The sequence below is a fragment of the Haemaphysalis longicornis genome, unplaced genomic scaffold (genome assembly GCF_048455015.1).
Source record: "Haemaphysalis longicornis isolate Haplotype H1 unplaced genomic scaffold, Haemaphysalis longicornis Haplotype H1 scaffold_1, whole genome shotgun sequence".
In the NCBI taxonomy this organism is placed as follows: Eukaryota; Metazoa; Arthropoda; class Arachnida; order Ixodida; family Ixodidae; genus Haemaphysalis; species Haemaphysalis longicornis.
The window spans coordinates 465855350-465881234 of record NW_027526203.1 but is presented as its reverse complement, the minus strand read 5'-3'; the positions used below and the strand labels follow the sequence as shown (position 1 = coordinate 465881234).

The window sequence follows — 25885 nt, the reverse complement described above, 5'->3', positions numbered from 1 at the left end:
AGACGCTTGGCAGCCCACGTTTGATTTCCGCTGGTATCAGCGCTGTTTGGGGAAGCAGTAATGTGCGAGCACATAACGGTGACGCTAGTTCAACAGAACATGACCAATGCCTGTCTCCAGGCAACATCCATTGATTGATTGCTTATTATAAGGTTTAACGCACCCACGCAACGGAGGCGATGAGGCGCGCCGTAGTGGAGGGCTCCGGATGAATTGTTGACCGCCTAGGGATCTTTAACGTGCGCAGAAATCTCGCACACACGGGCGTTTCCGCTTCTCGCCTCCATCAGAAGAGCGGCCGCCGCGGCCGGGAATCGAACCCGCATCCTTGGCCTGAGCAGCACAACGCCTTAGCCACTGAGCCTCCGAGGCGGGTGTCTTCAGGCAACAACAACAAAAATGGTCCGCTCGTGCGGCATTCCCATCGTGCTCCCAAACAGAGAGTTTTAGCACTCCGCATGATCCGTCTGTTCCGTAGTTACAGTGTTGACCGGGACCCGACTGCGCCTGCGCGCGCGGGAAGGAAGAGGAGGGGCACCACACCGTGACGAATGCGCGGACATGGTGAGGGCCGTCTCACGAAACTAATACCCCCTACCGCGACGAATGCGTAAGTGCCCGGACGGGGGGGGGGGAGGCCCGGTCAACACGGTAACCACGTACAACACGGAGCATACGGAGTGCTAAAAATCTCTAGTAACGCAGGCGACAGGGTAGAGTTTTAGGGGTCCGCCTGTTTCGCCGTGTACGTAGTTACTGTGTTTACCGGGACCCGGCTGCGCATACGCGGAGGGGCGAGGAGGCGCACCTCACCATGGCGAATGCACGGACATGGCGAGGGCCGGCCCGCGGAACTAATCCCCCTACCGCGACGAATGTACAAGTGCCCAGACGAGCCCCGGTGAACACGGTAACTACGTACACGGCGGTACAGACGGACTGCTAAAACTCTCTAATGACGGCCCTTTCCTCGCTAGCGAAGCGGGATCCTGACGAAGGACACGCGTTAGCCACGTTGCATGAACACACCAACCACCTGGCACCGCAAACTATCTCCAAAAGAAGAATGAACCCCGAGTGTACAGAGTTTAAAAAGGGAGGAGAACAAAGGAGCTGCTTAAGTGAGGGATCGCTAAACACGCAATTCCAGAGTACTTCCCCGTTTCCACCACGCCTGCTTTTCTGCAGTGCGACACGCGCGAGACGGTTATGGAACAACATACACCCCCCAGAAACTTATAACCCCGCGCCTTACAATTTACTCCCACTCTACCCGATTTTTCCTGACCACTTCAGTTACCTGACCGATGCGAAAGTACCGTAATATAGCAACAAAGTCATTTTAAAATAACACTAATAATCGATACAAATATTAGTTGGTTGAGTGATTGATTGTGCACTGTGGGGTTTAACGCGCCTACGCTGCTCGGGCGATGAGGCGCGCCGTAGCGCCGTAGAGGAGGGCTCCGGATTAATTGTTTACCACCTGGGGATCTTTAACGTGCGCCGAAATCTCGAACACACGGGCGTTTTCGCTTTCCGCCTCCATCAGAAAAGCGACCGGGAACCGAACCCGCGTCCTCGTGCTCAGCAGCACAACGCCATAGCCACTGAGCTACCGCGACAGGTAATCGATACAAAGAAAATTATTATTGCGAGGTTGTGCTACACAGACCTGCTCGCAGTGCTTGAGCCCAGGGCCGTAGCCAGAGGGCGGGGGGGGGGGGGGGGGTTGGGGGGTTCGAACCCCTCCCGAAATCTTTTCCAGGCAGCACATAAGCAATACTTACTGTTGCTTTCGGCAAAACTACCCCTTTGATAAAACCCATAACCCCCTCCGAAAACAAATTCTGGCTACGGCACTGCTTGAGCCCATTTTTCCGGTAGAGATGTGCGATTTCCTTACTTTAACAATGGTCTTTAATTTCTCATCTGCGCGCGATAACCGCAGTTTTCTTCCTTTCTTTCGTGATCTTTGGCACTTTTAAACTTTCAGCTGTCAATGGCTTCCCTGTCAAAACGCGTTGCAACAGAGGGTTTTTTCGTGTTCCGCTTTAGAGGGTGCAGAAAGGATGAACCACTTGCTAAATCCGGATTAAAGCACCCACGGCTCGTCTGCCCCGCTTCAGTGTCATGGGAAAAAAGCCAGCGAAACCGGAGAACCACGCCAGAGAAGTGCGCATGCCTATCGCACGTCTTGTTCTTGCTCTGTGGCCGAGCGACAAAGTCGACGCATTCTCGTAACTTTTTAATACCTGGGGTAAAAAACCCAGTACTTGTAACGGTCCAAAGGTACACCCTTCCCCTCGACTTGAGTGCGCATTTCAGAAAATATCCCTCACAATTCAGTGATTTTTGTCGGTTTCAAGACGCCCGTTTTAATCAGCGCCGAAGTCTCGTACTCAAAAACGCTTCTTTTATTTTTTTTTTCTTCCCTCGCCTCCGCGAGCCGGCGCGAACTCGGCAGATCGGCCATCGCCGTGTACTGCGGGTCCCACGTGCCATCATGTCGCGCGCTCCACCATTCTGCCCCGCGTGCCACTCAGTGGCGCCGTCTCAGTCCTGCCCTGCGTGCTCCTGGGCGGCGGCTGATCCGCTCACCACTAAGCTGTACTTGGAAACGGAGGGGCACCCGTTCTGCACTGCGTACTGCCGACAAGGGGTGCACGTTCCTGGATGTGTGCATTTGAATCCTCGTCCTGAAATGTCTCGTCGGCAGGTAAACACACTTACGATAGGCTAGGGAAAACCATGGCCCAAGCCAACGCTCCGGTAGTTTGTAGTATTTTGTAGCCGTAGTCTTTTGTCCCCTGTGGACTGGGTCGTTCGCAAACACGTGGTCGTAGTTCGGAACATCATGCTGTTGTTGGGTTAGTTGGCGTTGCATTTTGAACGGGAAATGAGCGCGTAAAAGGCAGGACAGTGAACAAGACAGAACGGGCGCAGACTAGCAACTAGTTTTATTGGCAAAACGAGCACGAATATATGTAGACCGTTTACAGGACGGGGCCCTGGGCGCGGCCATATTAGACAATGTCTTTCGCCATTGGTGGCCGAGTGTCTCGTTGCGGCGCGGCTTGATGGTGAATTTGACAGTTTTGAAAGACGACAGTCTTCCTTGAGCTACTCGAACGTGAAACTATTGGTCTGTCTGTACATATGACTGTCTCTCGATTCAGCCTTCCAACCAATAGTTATAGCAATATAGTCTGAACTGTTCGAAGCTTCTGAAACCGCTGGCATTTGTCATTATTTAGCACAAAGAAAACCTTAGACACATTTCAGGCAAAATGGAAATACTTAACCAGATGTCCCCGCGTTCTTTTAGTTAGGAACACACTTTGGGTTGACTGTTACGATAGCAAGTAAAAAAAAAAAAAAAATGACGCATTAAAAACGGTGCAGAAAGGCTCCAGTAGGTGCGAAGTGAGAGCACACACCCCCGCTCGTGCTTCTCCAGACCGAGCAAGAAAAAGCATAAAGAACAGGATGCGCCCTGGTGCAGTGGCAAAAAATTGAATCGCATTAAAGAACCCTTCATTCATCACGAGAAGAGCCACACAGGAGGGGTGGGAGCGGAGAGGGGAAAAGGAGTTACATAGCATTTGACAGAAGTTGGGCTAATCTGGTTCCCCGTGTTTGTTCCCAACCAAGGGCTGCGATTTGATGCATAGGACATGCAGGAAGTTTCGCAACTCCATATATCGAACAACTTTGGACAAACTGCGCGTGAACAAATAAGTTGTTACTAACCATGAAGTAAATGAAAATCAAAACTATGGAGGCTGAGGTAGAGTGAAAACACACTGTAAACCATTATGACGTCATTGCAATACCGTAGTTAATTCGGTGACCGCGAATGGTGCATGGTGTTTTCCCTTTTGCTGCCGACCGCAAACAAGGCCACTGCCTTTGCGTTAAGTAGCCAAATAATGAATTCCATGGTTTGAACTACGCAACGCGGCCACAAATAAGACTTTTTTTTTATTCATTTACCCTAAAGGCCCTTACGGGTGTTACATAGGGGTCAAAGTGAAAAAGAAATTCATTTCAGTTTCCCTTTAAATAGTAACAAATTCAATAAAATACACTGTTGGGATAGTTGGTGCGCTGCAGCTTCAAGAAAAGAGCACTAAAGACTGGACACAAGGAAGAACTTGTCGTTTTTCCTTGTTGTGTGGTTTTAGCACCCTTTTCTCAGGTGACAGAGTTACATAGGCTAAACTACACAATCCAGCCAGCAACATCATTTCAAATAAAAGAAGACCCTAGGACTCTTTCCTCTGCACAGAAAGATCTGCACTAAGTAGTGACATAAAGAATTACGTGGGTTAAATAAATTCCACAAACCAGCGACAAATTAGTTGCCTTTAATTCAGTTCGGTGTCCACACCAGAAGCTCATGCACAGGGTGGTTTTGTTTTTCTCCACCATCAGAAAAACAGCTGCCTCAACCAGGAATCACACCTCGTCCTCGCCATCACTGACCCAATGCGAAGGCCTTTTGACCAGCAACCTGTCCTTTCCCAATGTAGTTTCTAGCTATGGAAAAGGTTTGTCAACGGTTACTTTTCAGGGGTTATTCTGGAAGCTTAATGAGGAAAACACAGTACTACGCATAAACAGGGAATATTTATTAAATGACAATTAGCAGGGATACTGTAACATAGATTTAGACAGTATGAGTATTGCATTAACAAATGCAGGCAGAGAACAAGTGACGTTGAGAGCCATTATGAGCAGCTGAATTACGCGTCATTTCAAAATAAGCAGCTAAAGCACATCACCTTCCCCCCACCACTGTCTGCAGCTTAGTGTTTGCCTCTTTTTTTTTTTTTTTTTTGCAGCATGTGACATTCAAACAGACCACCGATTTGTCAAAAACTGGATCTCTCTTTGCAACATACTGTACATGTTAACTGATAAAGGATACTACACACCAGCTTAATGTACATGCAAAAAAAAAAATGTGGCATTAAAAGGATGAGGGATGAAGAGGTGTCTGCCTCTGTATGTGCAGTTTTATGGCATAATGGCTACAAATGCCAAGCAGTGCTATGTCAATAATTGTCTATGATCGTTTTATGTGTATTATGGTGATGGTATGAGCATCAAGTGCTTGAATGTGATGAATATATGGGTGTGTAAGGACATAATCTAAAATGTGCGGGATGGTTATAATGTTAGATGACAAGGACAATGGTAAGAGCGGGCAAGGTACCAGGAACCTCAACGCATGCTCCTTGCCTTCCCAAAGGCAGTCACGGTCTCGGCACATGAGAAAACTGTGCATACTTGAGGTAACAAATGGTAAAAGACCAGCATTAAAAATTCACCATTGGCAAGTTAGGATGAAAAGCTTTTAATTAAAAACGTATGTTCATCCGGTAAAAACAGTGTGTGATGTACTATTGTGATACATTGAAATATGAACAACAGAGTGTGTGGCTTTCAGTACATGCTGCACATCCAGGCGACGGGCCACGTATGTGCAGAAGGGCAAGTTACGAAAGTTGTTCGTATTTTGATCTATCACAAAAGCGGCCCACTTTCAGTCTACACATGGACATTTGAATGGATTTATTTTATTTTTCTGAAAGGTGTCGACTAGTGTCACTAAATAACCTTATTTAGTGACACTAGTGTCGACCTATTCGTATATGTGTGTCTGCCTCTGACCTGCGGTGCTCCATAAACGAGTACCGTCAAAAGCTTTATGGTAGTGAACACGGGACCGCGTGCCGCTCCGTATGTTCAGAGCGCTCTGTTGAGAGGCTGAGGCACTCTCCCAGTTCATACGTTCAGCGGACGCGCACCCTGAAAAAAAAAAAAAAAATGTGGTGGATCACGGGATCGTCTGCGGCGGTAGTTCTGTCACGGCATATGGAAATATCAGCGCGTGAGGATCTCTTTATCACCCAATCTGGCAGCGAAAAAGAAACCTTTTAAAAATGCGTACTGCTTTTCGCTGCTTGATAAAAAGCGCCTGATCTACCTTCGCTGCAACGGCTTCTAGATGTAACGTAACTACCGCCGCAGATAAACGAGCGATTCAGCGCTATCAGGTAGTGTGGCCACTAAACAGCCCGTCGCTAGATCGCTCTCCATGTAGTGAGCTGCACGTGCTCCCATGTTTACTGTCATACAGCTTTTGACTGTATATTTCGTCGAGGAGTTGGTCGTTCTCAACGTTCTGTACTCCTATTTCGAAGGGCTGCGCATGCATATTGATTTTGGGACATTCTGCAGCTTCTGAGATAATCTCGACTGGCTCAGTGCTTTCCCAAGGGCAGGCGACATAAGCTTACGTTTCGCTTGAAACAACTTTAGCATGCTCGTTCCAACAAAACGAGTCGAAGCGAAGAGGGAGGGGTGTTTATGCTACCCGTAGTTGGATCACCGTAGCAACGGCGTGTGGAATATGGCAGGAGTGTTCAAGCAAAACGCCTGGAATCAATTTTCGTTTGATAATACAGAATCATGAAACAACGTACAGCCTCAAATATTTCAGAAAAAAATAGCAAAGCATAAGAACTTACATTTTCACTTCATACAGCTGGCCGTATGCTAAAGCGGCCGTTGCGCTAACCAGTGTTGGGTCCGTTCGCAATGGTTGGTTTGTGGGTTACCGATAACGGTATGCCTTACCTTTCGTTTCGAAAAGGTGCTCTTCCTCCGCAGTCTTTCTTTCCGAGGCTCGCTCAAAAATCTGAGATAGTCGAAGTTGTTGTTGAAACTTTCTTGACGTTGCGCATCTCTTCGGCAGGTTTTAAATGTTGGCGCCATCTTGGACGTTTTCAAATGGCAGAGCAGGAAAAAAACGGCCACTGCAAAGGCCTGGCGCCGCTGGATGAATACATATATCACGACCGGTCGTGATGAATATACATTAGCCAAAACATCCACAATTTCTATTCGGACAGGTACTCGTGAAATAAATTTTGAAGTTGCTAAAGTAATTTTTATAGTTTTTGAGTGTTTCATAAAAAAAAAACTGTCCCACTAGTTATCCTGTTGCGTTGCCTGGTGCCGCTGGTGCTGGCTGCTTCTCCCTTTCTGTGGTTATCCGGCGTTGTACGTACGTTTGAAATGTTGTACATACTCCACTCCTTGGTTGATGAATGGTGCTTACGATCATTAGCGTATCCTTAATCTTGCTATGTAGTTTAAAAAGGTTGCGTAAATGGAGTCATTGTGCTCAAACCTGGAGTGAATGTGGCGCGCGCTCCCGCGCTCCCTTGTTTTCGATGACTCCCGTCAACGTGAGCAAGTTGTAACGCTTAAAGTCATCGCTATGTGCTTGTTACTGGGGCGCAGAATTTAAGGCATTCCTCTATAAGTGCCTTAACATAAGCGTATGACTCTGACTTTTTGCGAACTAGGCAAAACTGGTGGAAACTGTTGTCCCGGCTCTGGCTGCGACAGCCGTTTCTAATGTCCGGTTCGTGTCTTTAGTAGCAGTGCCAGTGAAACTTGTGCAGATGCATTGATTTCCACCGGCGAATTGCACAAGACCGACTCAAGCAAGTGTTTAGAGGTGCTTTGTTGCCCAAGTTGAGCTCTTGCAGCGGCAATGCTGGCCTGCCTTGCGTTGGCTTGTTACTTTCCGAGAACCTCGGTAGATTGTGTCTGCGTAACTCCGCTTGATTGTCACCCTTGCACTTCTACAAGACACTTGTAGGGGGTAAATGACGTTCTCGTGCGTGCGGTTTCGCCCCCAAGCTTGATCTGCACTGTACCATCGCGCTATGCGAAACGTCGTTTTTAAATTGCGGAATTTCAGTGCGCGGGCGTCATTTTGCAGTCAAATCCTGTCTAGCCTCATTATTCGACAGCTTTTCACTCTTTGGCGCAGCGATCGTTCTACCATCGGGAGTTTTTCAGTGCGCTCAGCTTTGCTGCTTCTGATGACAGCGAAGCATCAGGGGAATTCGTTTTAGTGGGCGTTTCCTGACGCAAAGCGAGTTAAACCAGCAGTTCAGCTGAAAGGCATTAAAATTGCTGGATAATATTTTAGTGTATTTAGAAATGTTCTCTCTCTGCTGTACAGGTTCCCGTGAAGGTTGCAATGACTGAAGCACCGAACGAGTATCGGCTTCAAAACCCCCCCCTCGATGGCATTTCGTCGCTGCAGTTTGGTCCAAACTCAAACCAGTTCCTGCTGGTCTCTTCCTGGGACCGCACAGTCCGTCTTTATGACGTCTGCAGCAACACTATGCGCCTGAAATACTACCACAAGGGGCCAGTGCTGGACTGTTCATTTCAAGTAGGTTGAAAAGGCATGCACTTCTAAGGCTGCAGCTTTTCTTTATTTATTTGTTTGTTTTCCGCAAAAGTGGGAGGTGGCCAAGGTAAAAGCCATTCTGTGACAGCTTGAGGGTTCCTTGACAACCGGCTGCTGCCCTCTTGGCGGAGGCAGGACATTGTTGCTTGCATGTAGAGGTGGGGGTACAATATTTCAGTCCACACAAGCGTGTGGCGGCAACCTGCGCACTCGGGAGCACAGCGCTTGCTGTTGAGACTGATGTGGTGCACATGCATGTCCTTGCGTACTCACAGGCACGCGTTTTCTCATTTGTGGCAGCCGTGCTCTGATTGTCAGCAACACGCTGCGAGGCGATTCCTTCAGAGCATTCCGTGCGCACTAATGACTGAAGGTGTTTTCTTTCTGTTGTTTGTTTGTTACTTACTACTCCTTTTGAAGAACATAAGGTTAGCCTGCTGTAGCAAAACATAATAAAAGAACCTCTCCAAGGGATGACTAGTTACAATATAGTTACAATACGAAAAACACGTGCACAAAAGCCGGTAAATTGGCCCATCTAGCTGTAGACTGATCACGGCGAAAGCAATATGTTGTACAGAGGCATCGCCCCGCGGTGCCTTACTGACAATCGGAGCGCAGCTGCCGAAAGCGAGAAAGCTTGCATGCGTGCGACTATTGAGGGACTCGCATGCGCGCCGTGTTGGTCTCGCCAGCAGGCGCAAAGTGCGCAGTGGTGGCTTTTGCCACGTACTTGCTCTGTCCGGAATATTTTCCCTAGCTGCAGACCCAGGATTAAAATTTTACAGGACACGATTTCAACTTTAAACATTAATTTCTCTGCTCAGTGAGGGATAAGCTCCTACTAAGCGCATGGTGATAATACCTCTGTGGTGCTTTGCTTACAAATTCAAATAAAGTGCATAGTCGGCCCTCGGAGAGGAAAGAAGTTAACAAAAGACTAAATCGTCTCCTGTAAACTTTTGGCCCCCGGGTGTACAGTCACGGGCAGCCTCAGCTGAAAACAGCGGCCAAAAAAGCTGGTGGCACGGCCCATCCGTGAGAACGGCAAGCAGTGATTACATAAACCATGCATCTGGGAATGCCTGTCGCTGCTACTACCATGCGAATTACCCAGCTTCATCCGCCAAAGAAGGTAAATCACATTCTGCAGCGCTTCTTGTTTCTACAGGAAAAATATCCTTGTGCAAAATGTTATATTGCTGTGTCAAGAACTGTCTCTACTGTATCCTGTGCGGCACATGGACTTAACTTGGACCTAATTATGTTAAGTTGTTAGTTGGTAGGGGGAGCAAGCTCAAATAAATACGAATAAAAGCTTCTCAAATAATGAACAGCAAGCTCCCTCTATCATTAAATAGAAAGGTATACAACCAGTGCGTACTGCCAGTGGTGACTTTAGGGGCAGAAACTTGGTGCCTTACGAAACACCTAAAAGGCAAACTTAAGTCAGCCCACCGAGCAGTGGAAAGAAAGGTGATAGGAGTACTGCCTAGAGATATAAAACGAGCATTCGATATCAGAGAAAAGTTGCTAGATAAAACAGCGCAGAAAACTGGGACGCAGTAGAAAGACAGCCACAAGCGCTTGTGGTGGTCATTCTACTGCGTCCCAGTTTTTTGCGCTGTTTTAGGGGTGAAGCCCCTTAGGGGCTGGGGCTGTTGGCGACTCCTGTCGTTGTCAGCGTTGTAATCGTCGTCTGATGTATTCCTGGTACTAAAAACACCGGAAAACTCGTTTACACCCTGCACTAGGGCGTAATGCGTGCTAAAAAGACACTGGGACACTCGTTTAACTCTTTCGTTACGGCAGAAAAACGGGCGATTTTGAGTGCTTCCACAAAACTATTTTTTTCTCGAGCTAGTGGACACATTTAGCATTGCTATGCATGTAATTGTAGCTTATAGATTGCTCTTACAAACACATACCAGCAGTTTTGTGAAAGGTACAATTACTTACAGTTTATTAGTCGAATAATCAGAAAAAAATGCACGAAAAACTATACACGCAACGTATATAGGCGATTGTAATGAGCCTAAAAATTATTTTAGGAATTCTAAGATATACAAATTGTTCCTACATTACTTGGCTATGATTCAATATATATATCAACGCTGTACACCTAGTTTTGTATTTTTGTGGGCCCGTCAAACCAGCGGAACTGACAGCTGTGCCACTCCTCGAAGCCACTCGAGTGTAAGTCGGTCATGCATCCAAGCACACTTTTTTGTGTTCTGACACAAAATCCTTTTCACTTTAGTGGTAAAAAACCAGGGAAAAAAAAATTGAGAAGTGTCTCGCATTGCTCCGTAGCGGTAATGTGACACGAGTGCCAGGCTATCATGAAGGTGATAACGCGATATGACGCGGCGCATTTGGCAAAATATCCCTAGCATACCCCATACCATACCATACCAGACCCTACACATCAATGTGTAAAGCCGCAGTCGTCAGATAGGGAGCCCGTTTTGTTTATAAATACAGCCCACATACAGCGGACGCCATTTTCACACAACTCGCCGCTACCGCGGGTTCAAATTTCACTCTTGGCGCGGTCTCTGCACGCGAAATATCAACAAAACATAATAAAATCAAGAAATGAGTTGTCAATAAATACGCCAGATGGCGTTAGTTGTCCACCAGGCGCCGTTTTTAGCTTTTGCGAGACGTTTGAAATCATCGGACACCAGCGTCCAATGGCCTATGGCGCCATACTGAAAGAGTTAAGCCTCTCGCTGGAGCGTTTCGTAACACGTGCTAAAAAAACACCGGGAGACTCGTTAACGCCTCGCGCTAGAAAGCGTCGTGCTTCAAAGACGAGACTTTTACAGCAGCGTTGCGCTGCTGAGCACGAGGTCGCGGGTTCGATTCCCGGCCGCGGCGGCTGCTTTTCTGATGGAGGCGAAAAGCAAAAACGCCCGTGTGTACGAGATTTCGGCGCACGTTAAAGATCCCCAGGTGGTCAAAATTAGTCCGGAGCCCTCCACTACGGCGCGCCTCATCGCCTGCGTTGCGTCGGCGCGTTAAACCCTACAATCAATCAATCGAGACTTTTACAGCAAAGCTGTCTACCCCCCAAAGCTGTATACCTCTACATCCCAACGGTTTCATCTCCATTGGCAAAAACGCCAAGGAGCCAAGAATACACTTATACACCGCATGCTTCACCCCTCCCCATGTTTCACGATAGTGGAGATGGCCCGGGATTTTTTTCTAGCAATGAGTACCCAGCTAGCCCAAAGTTAAGCTTTAATCAGAGTACAAACTTGGCTGGGCGACATCATAGCTCAAATTAACTAGTAGGAGACTTGGGCTAGGCATGTAATGTGTAGGGCTGACAACCAGTGAGTGGTCCTGCATGGTTACAGATTGACTGCAGAAAGATAAGACTACTAGTAGAGGAAGACCATTAACCCAATGGAGGTATGAAGCAGTATGAAACATACATCGTAATTGAATTGCATCAGGCACACATCAACTATACTCTGGTACAAATTGAGAACAACAACAACGCAAGTTGCCAGAGCGCCTCATCTCCGCAGCCAGCTGTCTTTCTGTGCGGCGCAAAGAATGCCTTACTGCGAGTATTTTGAACATGAGGCGAGTCATTTCAGTGACTTTTTGGACTTAATCTGCTTATAAATTACTGCAACGAAGACAAACAACCTAGGTGAGAAAAAGCAGGCGATGTCACGCATTTAGCGCAGTCTCCTTCCAAAGCGCGTGCTCGCGCTGATATCTGGGGCCGTCGCTTCGGCAGAGTGATACGCTGCATGAGCTGTCACCGTTCTTAGCTTGTACCCAAGTATATAGCTTTATTAAATCAGTATTCCCTGCCGTCAAGTATACCTCTTTAAGCCTGTTGTACTATATGCGACGCGTGAGAGAGCGGCAATGGCCATTGAACATGAATGTGAGCGTTGTGCTTGTTAAATTAAGCCAATGGTCCATTGAACAGTTATATTCAACTGTTAGCATCTTTGTGCCATCATAAACAATAACATTTTGGTTTTCGTGTCATAGATATAGGTAATGCATGTCTTCGTTTGAAATAATTGCAATGTACGTAAAAATTTTGCGGGGATAAATTGGTCCCGGGATAATTTATCCCGGTGATAAATCGGGATAGTTGGAGATCCATGGGAGAGGCCTTTGCCCTGCAGTGGGCGTAAATAGGCTGATGATGATGTAAAAATTTATGGTGCCTATATTTCTGACATTGGAAGCCTAAAACGTTTTGCCTGCCTGTTTTTGGCACCTAAAATGTGCTTTTTTAATACCTAAAAACCCGGCCTCTAATGATAAGTTGCATTTGTATGGCTTATGGTATCTTGTACAGTGATGGATTTTCAAAGACTAGGTTATAAGTGTTACTATTACACTGTCCCCATTTCCCTGATAGACGCTCGTTGTGGATTCAATGCATCGTGTGTTTTGCAAGAAGGTGTTCGACAAACTACTGAAGGTGGCTTCTCTTTTTGCTTCTTTCTCTAAGGATGCTGTGCATGCCTGGAGCGGCGGAGGTGGCAAAGACTTCCATGTGCGTTCTTTTGACTTCAACTGCAGCGCTGAGACCATTGTTGGCACGCACAATGACACCGTGCGATGTGTGGAGTACTGCTCCGAGGCCAATGTGGTCATCACTGGAAGCTGGGATTGCACTGTGAAGCTGTGGGATCCGAGGGCGGCCACTTGTGCTGGGTCGTGCACCCAGCCTGAAAAGGTATGGGCCTGCATTGCTCAAGTTCACGTGAGTTTAAACCGGATCACTATTACCATTAATTTGAAACAGTCCCACCTCGAGAGTGTGTTTGCTTCATCACAAGTATAGTGTCATGGGAGGCCCGTGACAGTCAACAGGTTCCAGGAATCAACATGTGTTCTCTTCATTGCCTTTGGAGAGCTACATCATTACAGGCGCACACCAGTGGAGCAGGTGTTTGATCTGAAACCATGTATGCTTGTTCCTGTTGTCTGGGTTGGAAGGGGGTGTGTGTGTGTAAGGGGGGGGTTCAGTTCACCTAACAGTGTGGTGATTCTAGCGTGCAGCCTGCACTGGTGCTTGTGGTGTGCATCTTCTTGTGCATTCTCAGCTCTACACCTGCCAGTATTCTCATGTTTTTACTCTAGCTGCAATGCACTCTTCTGGGTGATCTGTCTGATCATTGGGTGGGGGACACAGCTTTTGCAGTACTCTAGGTATCTGACAGGCAACCCTTGCGATTGTAGCGTGAAACTGCGGCGCCACAAGAGCCAGTGGCTCACTCCGCAAGCGGGACCGCATTGCTCGTTATGTGGTCCTCATCAAGATAACGTGGAATCAATCAATCAAATGTTTCTTTTTCAACACAAGATCGGGGTTACATCAGGTGAAAAGCAGTTGCATACTGTTTGAGGGTGCCTGACGACCGTGACAGTTGGCAGTGTGTTTACATTAATAAGCACTTCAAAGTGGCCTATTTACAATCTGAAGTACCTACACGCGAAAAAAAAGTAGCATGCTCATGCACAAAACAGCTGCACAAAACAAAGTAGCTGCTCATGCACAAAAAACAGACACTGAACCATGAATCAAAATACGCGTACAACAAATTTGTTCACGAGTTGTCTAAAAAGCATTCCACCAACTGTTTCCGGGTGACACTTTTAACATGAACACCTTTTTGGTGTTAATATTGAAATTATCCTTGAATGTATCCTTGTTATATTGAAATTAGCATCCTTGTTAATGTGGTCTTGAACCAGTCGAAGGCTTCACTGAACGACGTACAATTCCCATGCTCATTCAGTACATCAGGCGACACTTCTTATCAGCAGGGCTGTCTAAATGGAATGGAAATTTCGTCAAGTATTGCGCCCTTAGTTTGCAGCAGCGATGTTTCAGTCGTGCCCATCTTAAAGGAGGAAACTTGCTGGCCTGTTCCTCAGCCTCCACTGAGAGGCTATTCTTTATTGCCTATCAGATTGCCCATATCATGTTTACATCTTCAAGGAATACTTGGTATGTGTGAAAGTGTGTGGATACACTTACAATGAATTTTAAAAAACCTTAAAAATGTTGATTCCATGAGATATCATAACATGTAATGATATCAAGCACTTGTTTTCACAGTGGCATTCCCAGAAGGAATTACTGTAGAATCTTTATATGAACTCCTCAATGTAGCAAAAAAATATTTTTCATCAAAATCGATCTAAAAAAACACAAATATGCAGAGAAACTGCTTATTTATTTTTTCTTCTAGCTTCTGTTGGCTCCTGTCACACATTCTACATCCTTTTAATTTCCTGATCACTGAGCCGGCACTCTGAAAGGCCTAGAAAGCGCACACTGCTGTCTTCACTTGCCGTGTTCGGGGCACAATAAATGCCCGTTACTAGGCAAGGCTTCCTTCACACCCTGCCATGCCGACTGCGCTTGGCTGGGGTTTCTATTTAGCTTTGCTGCAAGCCTGCCCTCACCCCTTGCAAGTAAATCTCAGCTGTGCCAAAGGTGATCAAATAATGCGTTGGAAGAAGCACAGAAGTGTGGGCTAGCGTGTGTAGCTGAAGGGTTTTGTAAAAATAAGTCTTTTGGCTGCATTTTTATGATTTAGAATAAGGACAGGATTTGTTTTTGAAGAGTTGGGAGCACGAACTCTGCCATGCTCACGAAATGCGAGCGAAATGACCACCGGGGCGCCATCATAGAACAGGTGTGGTATTTAAGTACAGTTATTTTCAATCAAAATTTTGGGTGGCGTCCCAGTCATTGCTGGTGTTCCTACTGGGCATAGGTATTGTAATAAGTTTTAATAAATCGACCCGACAACTCATTTTACTCGCTGTTATTTTAACAATTTAAGCAAACACAGCATGCATTTACAACACAATACCCTATGTGGGCGCATTGTAATGAGTACCGTACACAGAGTTTGTAACCGTGGCAGCCAAAGCCCGAAGTTTTCTTTTCTTGTGTCAAGCAGAAAGGTGATCAGTGCAGTGCCGTTGCTGCCTCTAAAGTATAAAATACCCTTCACTAGCCCTTTGTATCTGCATTGGCAGTACAGTTTTACATCTTCTGCACTACTGATAAAAAGTAAGGGTGCGTAAGTATGCAGCCCAAACAAATCCCTAATGTTGGGAAAAGAAGGCCTAATTCCATGATGGGGACGTGCTCCTTTGAGTTAAATTGCTGTCAGTGATACGGACATCAGGATTTGGTTTCACCATAAAGTTGTGTGCTCTTTCATTGAAAAAAAATGCGTCATTGTCATTATAGCCGGGGTTCTATGCGAGTTTAGCTTTTGGGGGCAAAGCATGAACAACTGTCATTGCGAACTGCCATTGTAATGGTGAGGGTGGCTGGCAGTTGTAGGTCTCCCAGCCAAGTCATACCCTGCAATCTGTCGTGTGCAGGTGTACACCATGGCGGTGTGTGGCGACAAGCTTGTCGTGGGCACGGCTCAGCGGAAAGTGCTCGTGTGGGACCTGCGCAACATGGGCTACGTGAAGCAGCGCCGCGAGTCCAACCTCAAGTACCAGACGCGCTGCATCCGCTGCTTCCCCAACCAGCAGGGCTTTGTGCTCAGCTCCATCGAAGGTCAGCCCATTCTCCTAAAACGCCACTGAGCATGCGTTATCGGCTTGGGAAAAGAGCGCTGCCGATGAATTCTTCTTCGGGCCTAGTGGCCGCCCCGCAGTTCTGTATGGCACAGTATGAGCTGTCTCGTCCTGAAGGAATTTTTGTTTCTGCAGTCAGTAATAACATAGTCATTGCAGATAGAAAAAAGTGCACAATTTTTCCCTTCATTCCTGGACCATTCGTTGCACTGCGGAAGATGCCACTTCACTGCCTGAGGTGGTGGCAGGCCTAATTCTCCTCCCGTCAGTGAAAAACTTCTAGTGCAGGGAATTTGAGCAGTATGGTGATGAGCAGTTTAGTGCCAGTGCTCCGCATAATGAAGTCCTGTTCCTGTAATTACTTGCAGCGTTGCCCGTGATAGAAGCAAGGTGTCAAGCAAAAAAAAAAAAATGTATAGGTTTAGGCTCAGGCAGCTTCATTTCATTCTAGTGTAGTTACAGTTCAGCTGAACCAAGTAGCATAATGGTTGGTGAGCATTGAACCAGCTTGTGAACTGAATTGGTAGCTACAGTCGAACCCCACTACAACGAACGCCGCTTCAATGAAATTTCCGCTTCAACGAAATATTTCCAATTCCCCGTCAGCTAGCCATAGAAGTGAATGCAACAAAGTCCTCGCCACAACGAACCATTTGTCAGGCTTGCTTTCGCTTCAACGAAATTTTTGATGATTTGGGCTGGGTTTGAACAATTATTTTACAATAAAATAAGCATAGCGCCAGCTATCTGTAACTTTTTATACATTCAGGACGCTTAGTTTCACCGAAAACATGCGCGTTGCGACCACACCGCCACCCAAAACAAAACAAAAAATAACTCAGGCGCACGCCATTGCTTGATGGTGATAACGATGTGGCTGGCCGTCTTTACACGAGGCGCAGGCCCGCTTCGCCAAGGCGGAGCCCCAGAGCTACAGCCAATCCGTATCCAGTTGAAATTGCACGAATGTGCTCCGCTGCTGGCGCGGTGCCGTCATGTATGCGTTGTGAGCAGCTGTCCTTGCCGTTTTCCTTCAACCATTCTTCATAGCCAAGAGCAAAAGTCATGTTTGCGTGTTTGGTCTTGAAGCCTAGTCATCCTATCTTAGTCGTGAGCGCGCGGTCATGTTAAATGCAAGCGCGCGCGTCTTGCCTGCCAAGGTCAGTAGCTGCCGTGCCCTGTCGGAGGATAAGATAACGGCACTGCTCCTGCCACAAGCGAGAGGGGGGCTTCCGACGGCCTAGCAGCTATCTGCAAGTAATCAGCTCGGTGGAGACGCCTTGTTGTACAGCGATACGTTTTGCGCCTGCATATCTTCACCCCCCCTCCGTAACGCGTTCTTTGGGTGCAGTGAAAAAACAGATAACCATTGGTATGTTTGTTATCCGAATAAACATGAGTTATGGCGCGTCACTCCTTTTTCTAAACATTGTATTATGCTGCCAATGTTGCGGAAACGTACGGGGCTATTTTTCTGGCCTTTCCGTGGTGTGTTGGGGCAGATTTCGCCTCAACGAATTTTCGCTTCAACGAAATTTTTCGCACGTCCCGTCAATTTCGTTGTAGCGGGATTCGACTGTATAAAGTGATAACCAAGTTGGAAAACAAATGGAGTTGTGGGGTTTAGTGTTCCAAGCAGTGTGTGAAGGGAGACACCACAGAGGAATGACGCCGACCAGGAACTTAGCAGCCAGATGCTCTCTGCAAAGGAATAACAATCAGAAACAAAGCTTCCGCATGCACACACAAGCAAATGTGGTGTTCATGGCATTTAAACAGCTTTTCCAGCTACTTCATATTTCAGCATGAAGGAATGATTTGCACTGTGATGTGGATGTGGACACTGTAGGCTGCGCTCTCCTGACATGTGACTGCCAATGAATATACACAAAGACATGGGAACGTCCACAAGAAAGGGAGGCCAAAAGTACTGACTGCATGGAATAGCCTGGTACACAACATGCCATTGATGCACACAGGCCGTGGTTGGGTGCCCTGAAGTCTGCTACCTAGCCTTTGACCAGCGAGAAAACTTGGGATTGATTTTACGTGACATTTTGTTGTCTGCAAGAGCATGGGAAAATTGTTTTGGGCTTGATCGTAATTAGCCAAAGAAGCAAAAAATGCTGTAGTTGAATGGCTTAAAAACAGGGTATATAGCATCGCGGCCCCATTGTTTGTTGACTGAGCTACGGTCAGTGCAAGTGCTAACCGAAAATGGACCTTGTGGCCTTGCATGATATAGCTTACCATTTTGCCTGGTAACTCGTGGATCTCGGGAAGCCTAGGAAATGTGCCTGATCTCAAGAAGTGTGTCTGACAGCTTGTCAACTTGCCATGTTATGACCCAGGAAGCCATCCAAATAGCTGCTTCTGTGTTTCCAAATTCTCAGTCCCTTTGTTTCGAAGTAACAAGCCACTATCAGCACAAGCTGCCTTCCAAGTAGAAACCATTATTTGTCCTCCTTTTTCCCGTCTGTTTCTTTTTCATCGCACACCAAAAAAAAAAGGAAGCTTACAGATATACACGAGTGCTGTGTATCGGTTGAACTGTTTGGACACCTAGAATAATTTGTTTGCAGTCATCGGCTGCGGGGTCTAAGCCAATATTAAACTTTGTTTAATGCTCAGCCACTGCATTTAAAGGGACACTGAAGTGAATTTGTCAAGCTCCCGTTTTTGCTTGCACTGCGTAGACTGGCTCAAATTAGCACACTTGTCATCGTTTATCCGGTTGACAAATCTGTAATTATTTTACAAAGCGCGAAAGAAGAAAAACTATCATGCGCGGTTTGCGGCGGCCGCACCAACTAAGGCTGTGACGTTGGGAGGAGGGGTCACCGTGATTGGACGATGCCCAAGGGTAGCAATCAAACAAGTTTCGGTTTCGGTTCTGTAAAACACAACCAATGGCGTTGTTGGATGGGCATTCTCAATATCTCAGTAATCATCGTACCGCGCTTCTGCCATGTTGTCGGCTGTAAAATGCATAAGATAAGCCTCCCAGGACGGCTTGGAATCGTAGCATTCACTAGCCGAGGCCTACGCAGTGCATGAACGCCCTCCGCGTCCCCGGAGACGCTCAAATGCCATGCGCTTTCCCCCTATATTTGGAGCTTGCCTCTCTCATGCCTGTATCGTAAAAAGCGTGTTCGCACCAGGCCAAGGGTCTGTTGATTCTGGCCTGTGCCCACTGCCCGCAGGCAGTCGGTGCTTATGGCAACAGCACGCCACGAGAACTCGCTAGCGCGCCAGTGCCAGCCTGCGCGCGTTCTGGGAACCAGTTCGTGGAGCAATGAACGTTGCGGCCCAAAAAAAAGTGAACTCAGCATAGAAAACATCGGCGGAAAACGAAAAAGTTAAGTTATAAAAAAAAAAAAAAAAAAGCACGGACCCGCGGGGATTTGAACTTGTGACTTGCAAAACATCTGCGTTGATATACCTAGCGCTCCAAACCACTCGGCCACAGGCGACTGCGGCCGCCGTCGGAAATATAAGGTATATAATGTATAACCAGTTTACACTTTTATTTAGTTTTAGCATTCCAAGCAGCTTAGGTGACTATTTGTTGTTTTGCGCTCGTGCATAAAGCATCCCCCAAGTTTCCACAATATCTCACGTCTAGCAATTGCATTTCTTAGACGGAAAAGCGTTCGCAGATGCGTAGTCGTGCTGCTGGCCGCTGTGCTTGTTCGCCCAGCACAAAAAAGTGCTTCCCGCACCCTAGTTTTACTTTGTACGGTAAAAATATCAGTTGATTTTATTTCCTTAGTACCTGTATTGACTTCGCTGACTCTTCTCCCGCCTTCAAGAGGCCTTATATTTTCCTACTGGCGTACCAGTCAGCAAAGCGTCGCATGTGCGCTTGTGCAGCGCTTGTGTGAAGCGACCTTCACTTGGAGCTAGATAGTGTACAAACTAACCAAGTAAAGAAAGGCACATTCTTCCATCCACAAACGTGTCCTGCCTTCGTTTCAACTGAGCGAACGAATTGCAACGACCCTTCAGCGACCAACGGACGAAACGCTGGGCTGACTGACTCTGTCTGAAGGCCGGGGAGCCGTGCAGTAGCGCAGCCAATCCGCCTCTTTCATTGCGGTGTGCTGCCACCTAGTGTGCCTAGCGGAAGTTGAAGCCGTAGGGTTTGCCGGCGTTTCCTCCGGCTGCGTTCTCGTTGTATGCACGGCAATCCCACATTACGGCGAGGAGCAGCCGAAGTTTTTCTTCTGTGTTGGTGTTATAACGCCTTAAGATGACAGCCCCAGGTCATCACATAATACCAGGCGGCTTCTTATCACTGAATGAGGGCTGGCAAAGAAATCTCGGACAGATCCGTGTGCCCGGTGTGCCGTCCGAGTAGCAGAGCGAGCAGTACTTGGAGTCGCCTGGCATGAAGTGCGATTGCCAGCTCAACAAAGGCCGGCAGTTCGCAAAATGCCTTTAAGCGCTGGACACATGTACGATTGGTACACGCGATTCGCATGCGACTGATCGTTACGACTGTCGCCACGACTAGTCGTACGCGTGAATTTGAGACGGCCCGATGCGCGCATGAGATGCGTCGTCGGCGTCGCTCCGCCCACTGTTTTTGCTCCACGGTCAACTACGATGATCGCTGAGCTGAATTTGTAGATTCTGCGCTTTTGTTCGCAAGAAATGGATAAAGCAAGCAATCGTGAAGCGTTTTCTGCCTTCGGAAACAGTCCGCGCACACGCCGGCCGCGCCTGCCAGCTCGGCGCACTCAGCGGCTCGAACCGGCGCAGACCACGGTAGCAACCGCGCTTGTCGCTGCTCTTCTGAATCAATCTGATCGCTAAAAAGTTCCACATGCGAGAAAGTAGGTGTTAGTGTGGTGAAAAATTGTGCTAGGGATTGTTGTCAGGGCTTATTTTAAAAGCGGCGATCAGATATATCTGCCGCGATGCAAGCGTATACGCTGACCGGTCGCCGCGGCGCGCGTTGCGCCGAGCGGCCCAGAGATGGCGATACCTGCGCGGAAGCATCGAAACAGGCTACGCAGATGTCTCGGTCACCGATCTCTCAAACGGCAGTTGTAGCTCAAATAAAGTTTCACATGCGAGAAAGGGGATGATAGTGTAGTGAAAAGTTGTGTTGCGGATTGTTATTCGCAGTTGCACAGATAGCAGCGATCAAATATGTTCCCAACACCCGAGCCGACGCGAGCGACGCAAGCCGCCGTAGCCGATCGCGTGCGGCCGACGGGAAGCGATACAAGCCGACACCGTTCCCTTTTCGGCACTCCGAGTTACAGCGGAACGCAGCACAAGTTGTGGGCATTGTTCCGCGCACAACGAGCACACACAAAAAATCAAACGATGTAAATACAACCACGACCCCTTCCCGCTTGTGCGGGAGCTGTGGGGAATGTCGTCTGCTGCCCCTACTGGCTGCTTAGGGACTTGGCCGCTAGGGGATTGCGCATGCGCAGTGGGGTTGTGAAAGAGGCGGATTGCGAGCTCGGCTCCTCCCGACGTCACACGAAAACGCCACAGAAAATGGGCGAGCGTAAAGAGAGGAGGACAGCATTTTCGAATTAATTTTTCTACTAAATAAAATTGCGTAAACGCGCCCAGAGTGGTCGAAACATGGCCTGGGGACTCCGGACTACAATTTGCGCTAGTAATCTCGCAATGTTTACATATCACTTCAGTGTCCCTTTAAAGGGGCCCCGCAATGATGGGCAGCGATAGTGGCACCAAGTGCCAGCTTTTTCGAGAACTGTAATTGATGGCATACCTGTTTGACCTTGGTTCAGGATATTTTGCAAGAAACTTAACACCACGGGGAAATGCCAAAAACATTTTTTTCATTGAGTTTGCTCTGAGAAAGCGGCATATGTGTGTTTTATTAAATGGAGTACAAAATGTTTAGTTCCAGTAGCAGATGACCATAGCTATGAGTAGTTGCAGCATGGCACCAACAAAACAAAACACATTACCAGCAGTCTCCCAAAGCTTGCAGCACAGTAGAAGGCGTGATAATAGCTAAGTATTGTTTATTTTTTTGTAAAAAACATTGTAATTTGTCGGCAACAGCACAGCCAATCCGTAGCGAAAGTACTCGCAGAAGTGCAAGTTGGGTGAGTCAGTAAATTTGCGTCTCCAAAAATAATGCAACGCTAAAGCAAACAAAGCAGCACAATGACAGATAGGATGGGTACTGGAAAAATGGGGTAGTGCCTGTACAGTCTGCCTGTGTGCTCATTTTGTTTCTTTAAAGGAGCCATGAAGAGAAAATACAACTTCGTTTAATCTGAAAGAACTGGATTCAGTATCTCACTCAGCCCCATTACAGCCACAAAAGATGTTTTTTAATGAAAAAAAAGCAAGAAGTATTTAAAAACTTTCGAATTTTGCGCCACAGTGACGTGTTATGAGCAAGAATGACGTCATACGGGCCAACAATAAAACATAATTTTCAGTGCGTTAACTGCACGTTAGCCTTCAAGTGATGCGGTCAAATGGAACTAGAGGCCCCATTACAGACGTCCAGTCATGTGTCGTCGCGACAGGCCAGTTAGGCGGCCGCCAGTTGCACAAACAAGGTTCCGTGACGTCATAAAAAGTTGCAGGAAATTGGGTAGGGGGTCGCGACTGCTTCACACGTTTTCCTTAATATCTCCGCTATTTGTTCGAAGATTGCGATGATATTGGTATCATTGTTATCGGGACTAAGCCGTCTTTTTAATAAACCAAACTTGTATTTTGTCTTCATGGCTCCTTTAACCCCGTTCTACATTGTGCAAATTTACCTGTGAATTTGCAGCTGTGGTGCCGCTTGTGCGGCACAACAATCTATTTGCGTTGCTGCTGAAGCTATGAAAATATTGCTACGAAGCTACGAAAATTATGCACTGTTTTGAAACTTTGCTGCACGCATGGTGTCTCAGCTGCAAATTCATGGGTAAATTTGCACCATGTAGAACAGGCTTTAGAGGTGCTTTTTCTTCAGAGACGAAGTATGTAGTGCCCGCAAGGTCAAGGGAGTAGTTATTGAGGTCCTTTTAAAAGGATAACAATTGCTTTCCATGCAATGACATTTACACCGGCGATTACACCAGGCACCCCGATGCATGCTACTTTCTAAAAGATGGCACGTCTGGGTATGCAAAAAGTCAGGAAAATTAACGAATGTGTAGGGCCAAATTTGTGTTTTGATTTAGTGCTTTTTAAATGGTTGAAGGCAGCAAAAGAAAGCAGGTGTTATTTGCATTCAGTCACGACTCGTTGTTTTAATACCATGTGCATATCATCTCCTATGGAAGCGCCTCTGCCGCGTTGCAGGCATGCACATTCAGGGTGTAGGCCCTCGTCGATGTGCAGTGCAGCAAGCTTGTGGCCTGCTTGCTGCTGGACTAGTCCGATCAAGAGCTATGGCTGGGCGAGGTAAAGCCAGTGCTTCACAATGCCGCCTGCACCTCGTACAGAGTGTGACCAGCGGCATACCTTTCCACATGTCACGGCCAAGGAGAGAGTATTTATGTGCTTGTGATTAGTCGGAAGCAAGAAAGGCCCATGCACTGAACTACACTTTCTGGGCTTGCTAAACATAGTCGTTATCTAGCATCCTTTTGCGCCAATCATGCAATGCTACAGGTGTGCTTTACTAGCTGTTAGTGTTTTGCAAGGCCCAGCCATGAAATGAAACGTGGTGCCAACCTGTGCTTTTGTTCAGCTTTCTCTTTCCAGCTGAAGTGTGTTTGTGTGCCAGTACTTTGATGTGTCTAGCCACTGGCTTAATCGTCATACCATTTCGCGTGTACTTTTAAGGCAGAGATGGCATGTCCAGTGCCCGTGTGTTTGTTTCATTATATACGACTGGCTCTTCAATGGCCACGGTTGCAACGGGAAGAACACAGTGTGCGGCCCATTGCAGGTCGTGTGGCTGTCGAGTACCTCGATCCGAGTCCCGAGGTGCAGAAAAAGAAGTATGCCTTCAAGTGTCACCGGGCCAAGGATGGTAATGGCATTGAGCTCATCTACCCTGTGAATGCCATCGCATTCCACAACACTTACAACACCTTTGCGACTGGCGGGAGTGACGGCCACGTCAACATCTGGGATGGCTTTAACAAGAAGCGGCTCTGCCAGTTCCACAAGTACCCCTCTAGCATTTCATCACTGGCCTTCAGCCACGATGGCACTCTCCTGGCCATCGGCTCTTCCTACCTCTTTGAGCAGGGTGTCCTGGATAACAAGCCTCAGGATGCCATCTTCGTGCGCCGCGTCACAGACCAGGAGACCAAGCCCAAGTGACCTGAATGACCTGTGTGATGTGTTTTTTCCATTTTCATCCAGTGATTGCAAATAAAGCTGTGCCACGCACTTTTTCCTTGTTTCATTTTGCTAGCACTTATTGTGCTTATAAACAGATCTGTCATACAGCTGTGTTGGGCTTTGCATTTTTGTCCCAGTGCACACTTTTGTCTTGAAACTGATTGCGCCAAACTGCAATTCAGGGTAACCAAGCATTCCATTGGGAAATTTAAGCAACAGCCTTATGCAGCATAGTACGTTGCAGACAAACACTAGGGCTGCTAGCGTATTTCTGCACATGAGCTTCAATTTTTCACATTACTGGCCATTTGTCATGAGCTAATATAAGACATTCATTGAAACAGTAAGCGGCAGCTGGACAAAAACGTGGTTTATTCACACCTGGCGATAGGGCAAGTGTAATTTTAAGCCAAAAAACAAAACTGGTATGAAAAACAAAACTGGCATGATGCAGCACTCGTTTGATGGCATGTCTTGCAGCAAAACATTTGTTTTTGGAGTAATTAGTAAGGATTAGTAGCCAAATTTCAGTAATTTAAATGTTGCATTAGATGAAATTGCTGGATGAAAGCTTTACTACTTTCATCCAACAATTTCGTGGAGGATGCGCAAGGTGACCTTTTACTTGGAGACACACCCCTGGCGACACGCCCCTCAAAGCACACCGTGATTTGCCAGGCCCGCCGCCACTGCAGCCGAGGCAGCCGACCACCCCATGCATGCATGTGGCGCTGGGTCATTTTGGGCAACGTGGCTCGCCTTGCGCCCAGCGAAGAGGAATGGTGCATTTGCCATGAATGAATGCCGCGTCCGCCCGGCCTCCTTCTGTGAGCGTTGCACGGAACTGAACGGCTTTGAGATGTGGTAAGCAGTACAGCTAAATCAAATGTGTAACCAAGTGAAACCAAGTCTCAGCCAGACTAAGCCAAGCTTTTGCTTTGCATATCCAAGGTTAGCTGAGCCAAGCCGCAGCCGATTGTGCTCGAAATGTTGGTCACCACGCAGGCTGCAGCCATGTGACGATTTAGGCCAACAAGTGCAGCCTGTTCTGCAGGAGCTAACAAGCACATTGCTGAAACTCACTTCTATCGAAAAGAGCACACAGAGCAAAGAACCAATCCTAAAACGAATAAAGGGAATAGTAATGTGTAATGTGCATACCTTCCATTAGAGCATAGAAAATGCAGCCCTTTCGTTCATTGTCAATTAATCATATGACAACTGTTAGGCCTGTTCTTAACTAATCATCCTGTCATCATAGGATGACAGGATGATTCGTCACTGTCTATTTGTGGCAACAGTAACCACAGTTGCCCTGTGGTTCTTTAATACGACTCGGGATGAAAGAGAGGAAAGGAAACAAAGTTGGATGCAAGGCAGATAAACCGAGTGGGTAGAGGGCTGATAACCACCCGCCCCTGTGAAACCACTGGTGTCACGTCGTCTTTTCCCTACTTTTCTGTTTCTTTGCTTGTAAATGTCGACTTTTACGTCTTAACTCTCCCATTCTTTCGGTGCCCTGTGGCGATGTAGTGTTATAAAAAAGACATCTAGCCACTCAGTAGTCTGGAGCTGTGCCACGTATGATAGGAAAACTCTCATCTACTATTGGGCTAAATGCACTGGGTGGCACGAAATGTTCAAGGGTGTCAAAGAAGTTAGGCTACTCCAGCCACATGGACTTGCCGTCAGCCACTATGA

General features: G+C 47.2%; 2 protein-coding genes across 7 annotated transcripts in view; one reads left to right on the top strand and one right to left on the bottom strand.

The window, feature by feature from the left end:
* Positions 1 to 6815, bottom strand: part of LOC144156212 (rhotekin-2-like) — a 182622-nt gene extending 175807 nt beyond the window's left edge. The window contains exon 1 of the mRNA XM_077688092.1: positions 6649 to 6815. Within this exon, the coding sequence (XP_077544218.1) occupies positions 6649 to 6786 (138 nt within the window). The 5' untranslated portion in view covers positions 6787 to 6815. The remainder of the gene's footprint in view (positions 1 to 6648) is intronic.
* Positions 2464 to 24235, top strand: Bub3 (mitotic checkpoint protein Bub3). Of its 6 annotated transcripts, none has more exons than XM_077688085.1 (5): positions 2464 to 2719; positions 8051 to 8266; positions 12780 to 13007; positions 15683 to 15866; positions 23784 to 24235. In XM_077688085.1, the coding sequence occupies exons 1-5, from the start codon at positions 2507 to 2509 to the stop codon at positions 24161 to 24163; spliced, it is 1221 nt and encodes a 406-aa protein (XP_077544211.1). In that variant the 5' UTR covers positions 2464 to 2506; the 3' UTR covers positions 24164 to 24235. The 6 variants fall into 6 exon arrangements, with proteins under 6 accessions (XP_077544211.1, XP_077544215.1, XP_077544216.1 ...); XM_077688089.1 differs by lacking the exon at positions 2464 to 2719 and adding an exon at positions 6919 to 7074; XM_077688090.1 differs by lacking the exon at positions 2464 to 2719 and adding an exon at positions 6936 to 7078.
* The last annotated feature ends 1650 nt before the right edge of the window (positions 24236 to 25885 follow it).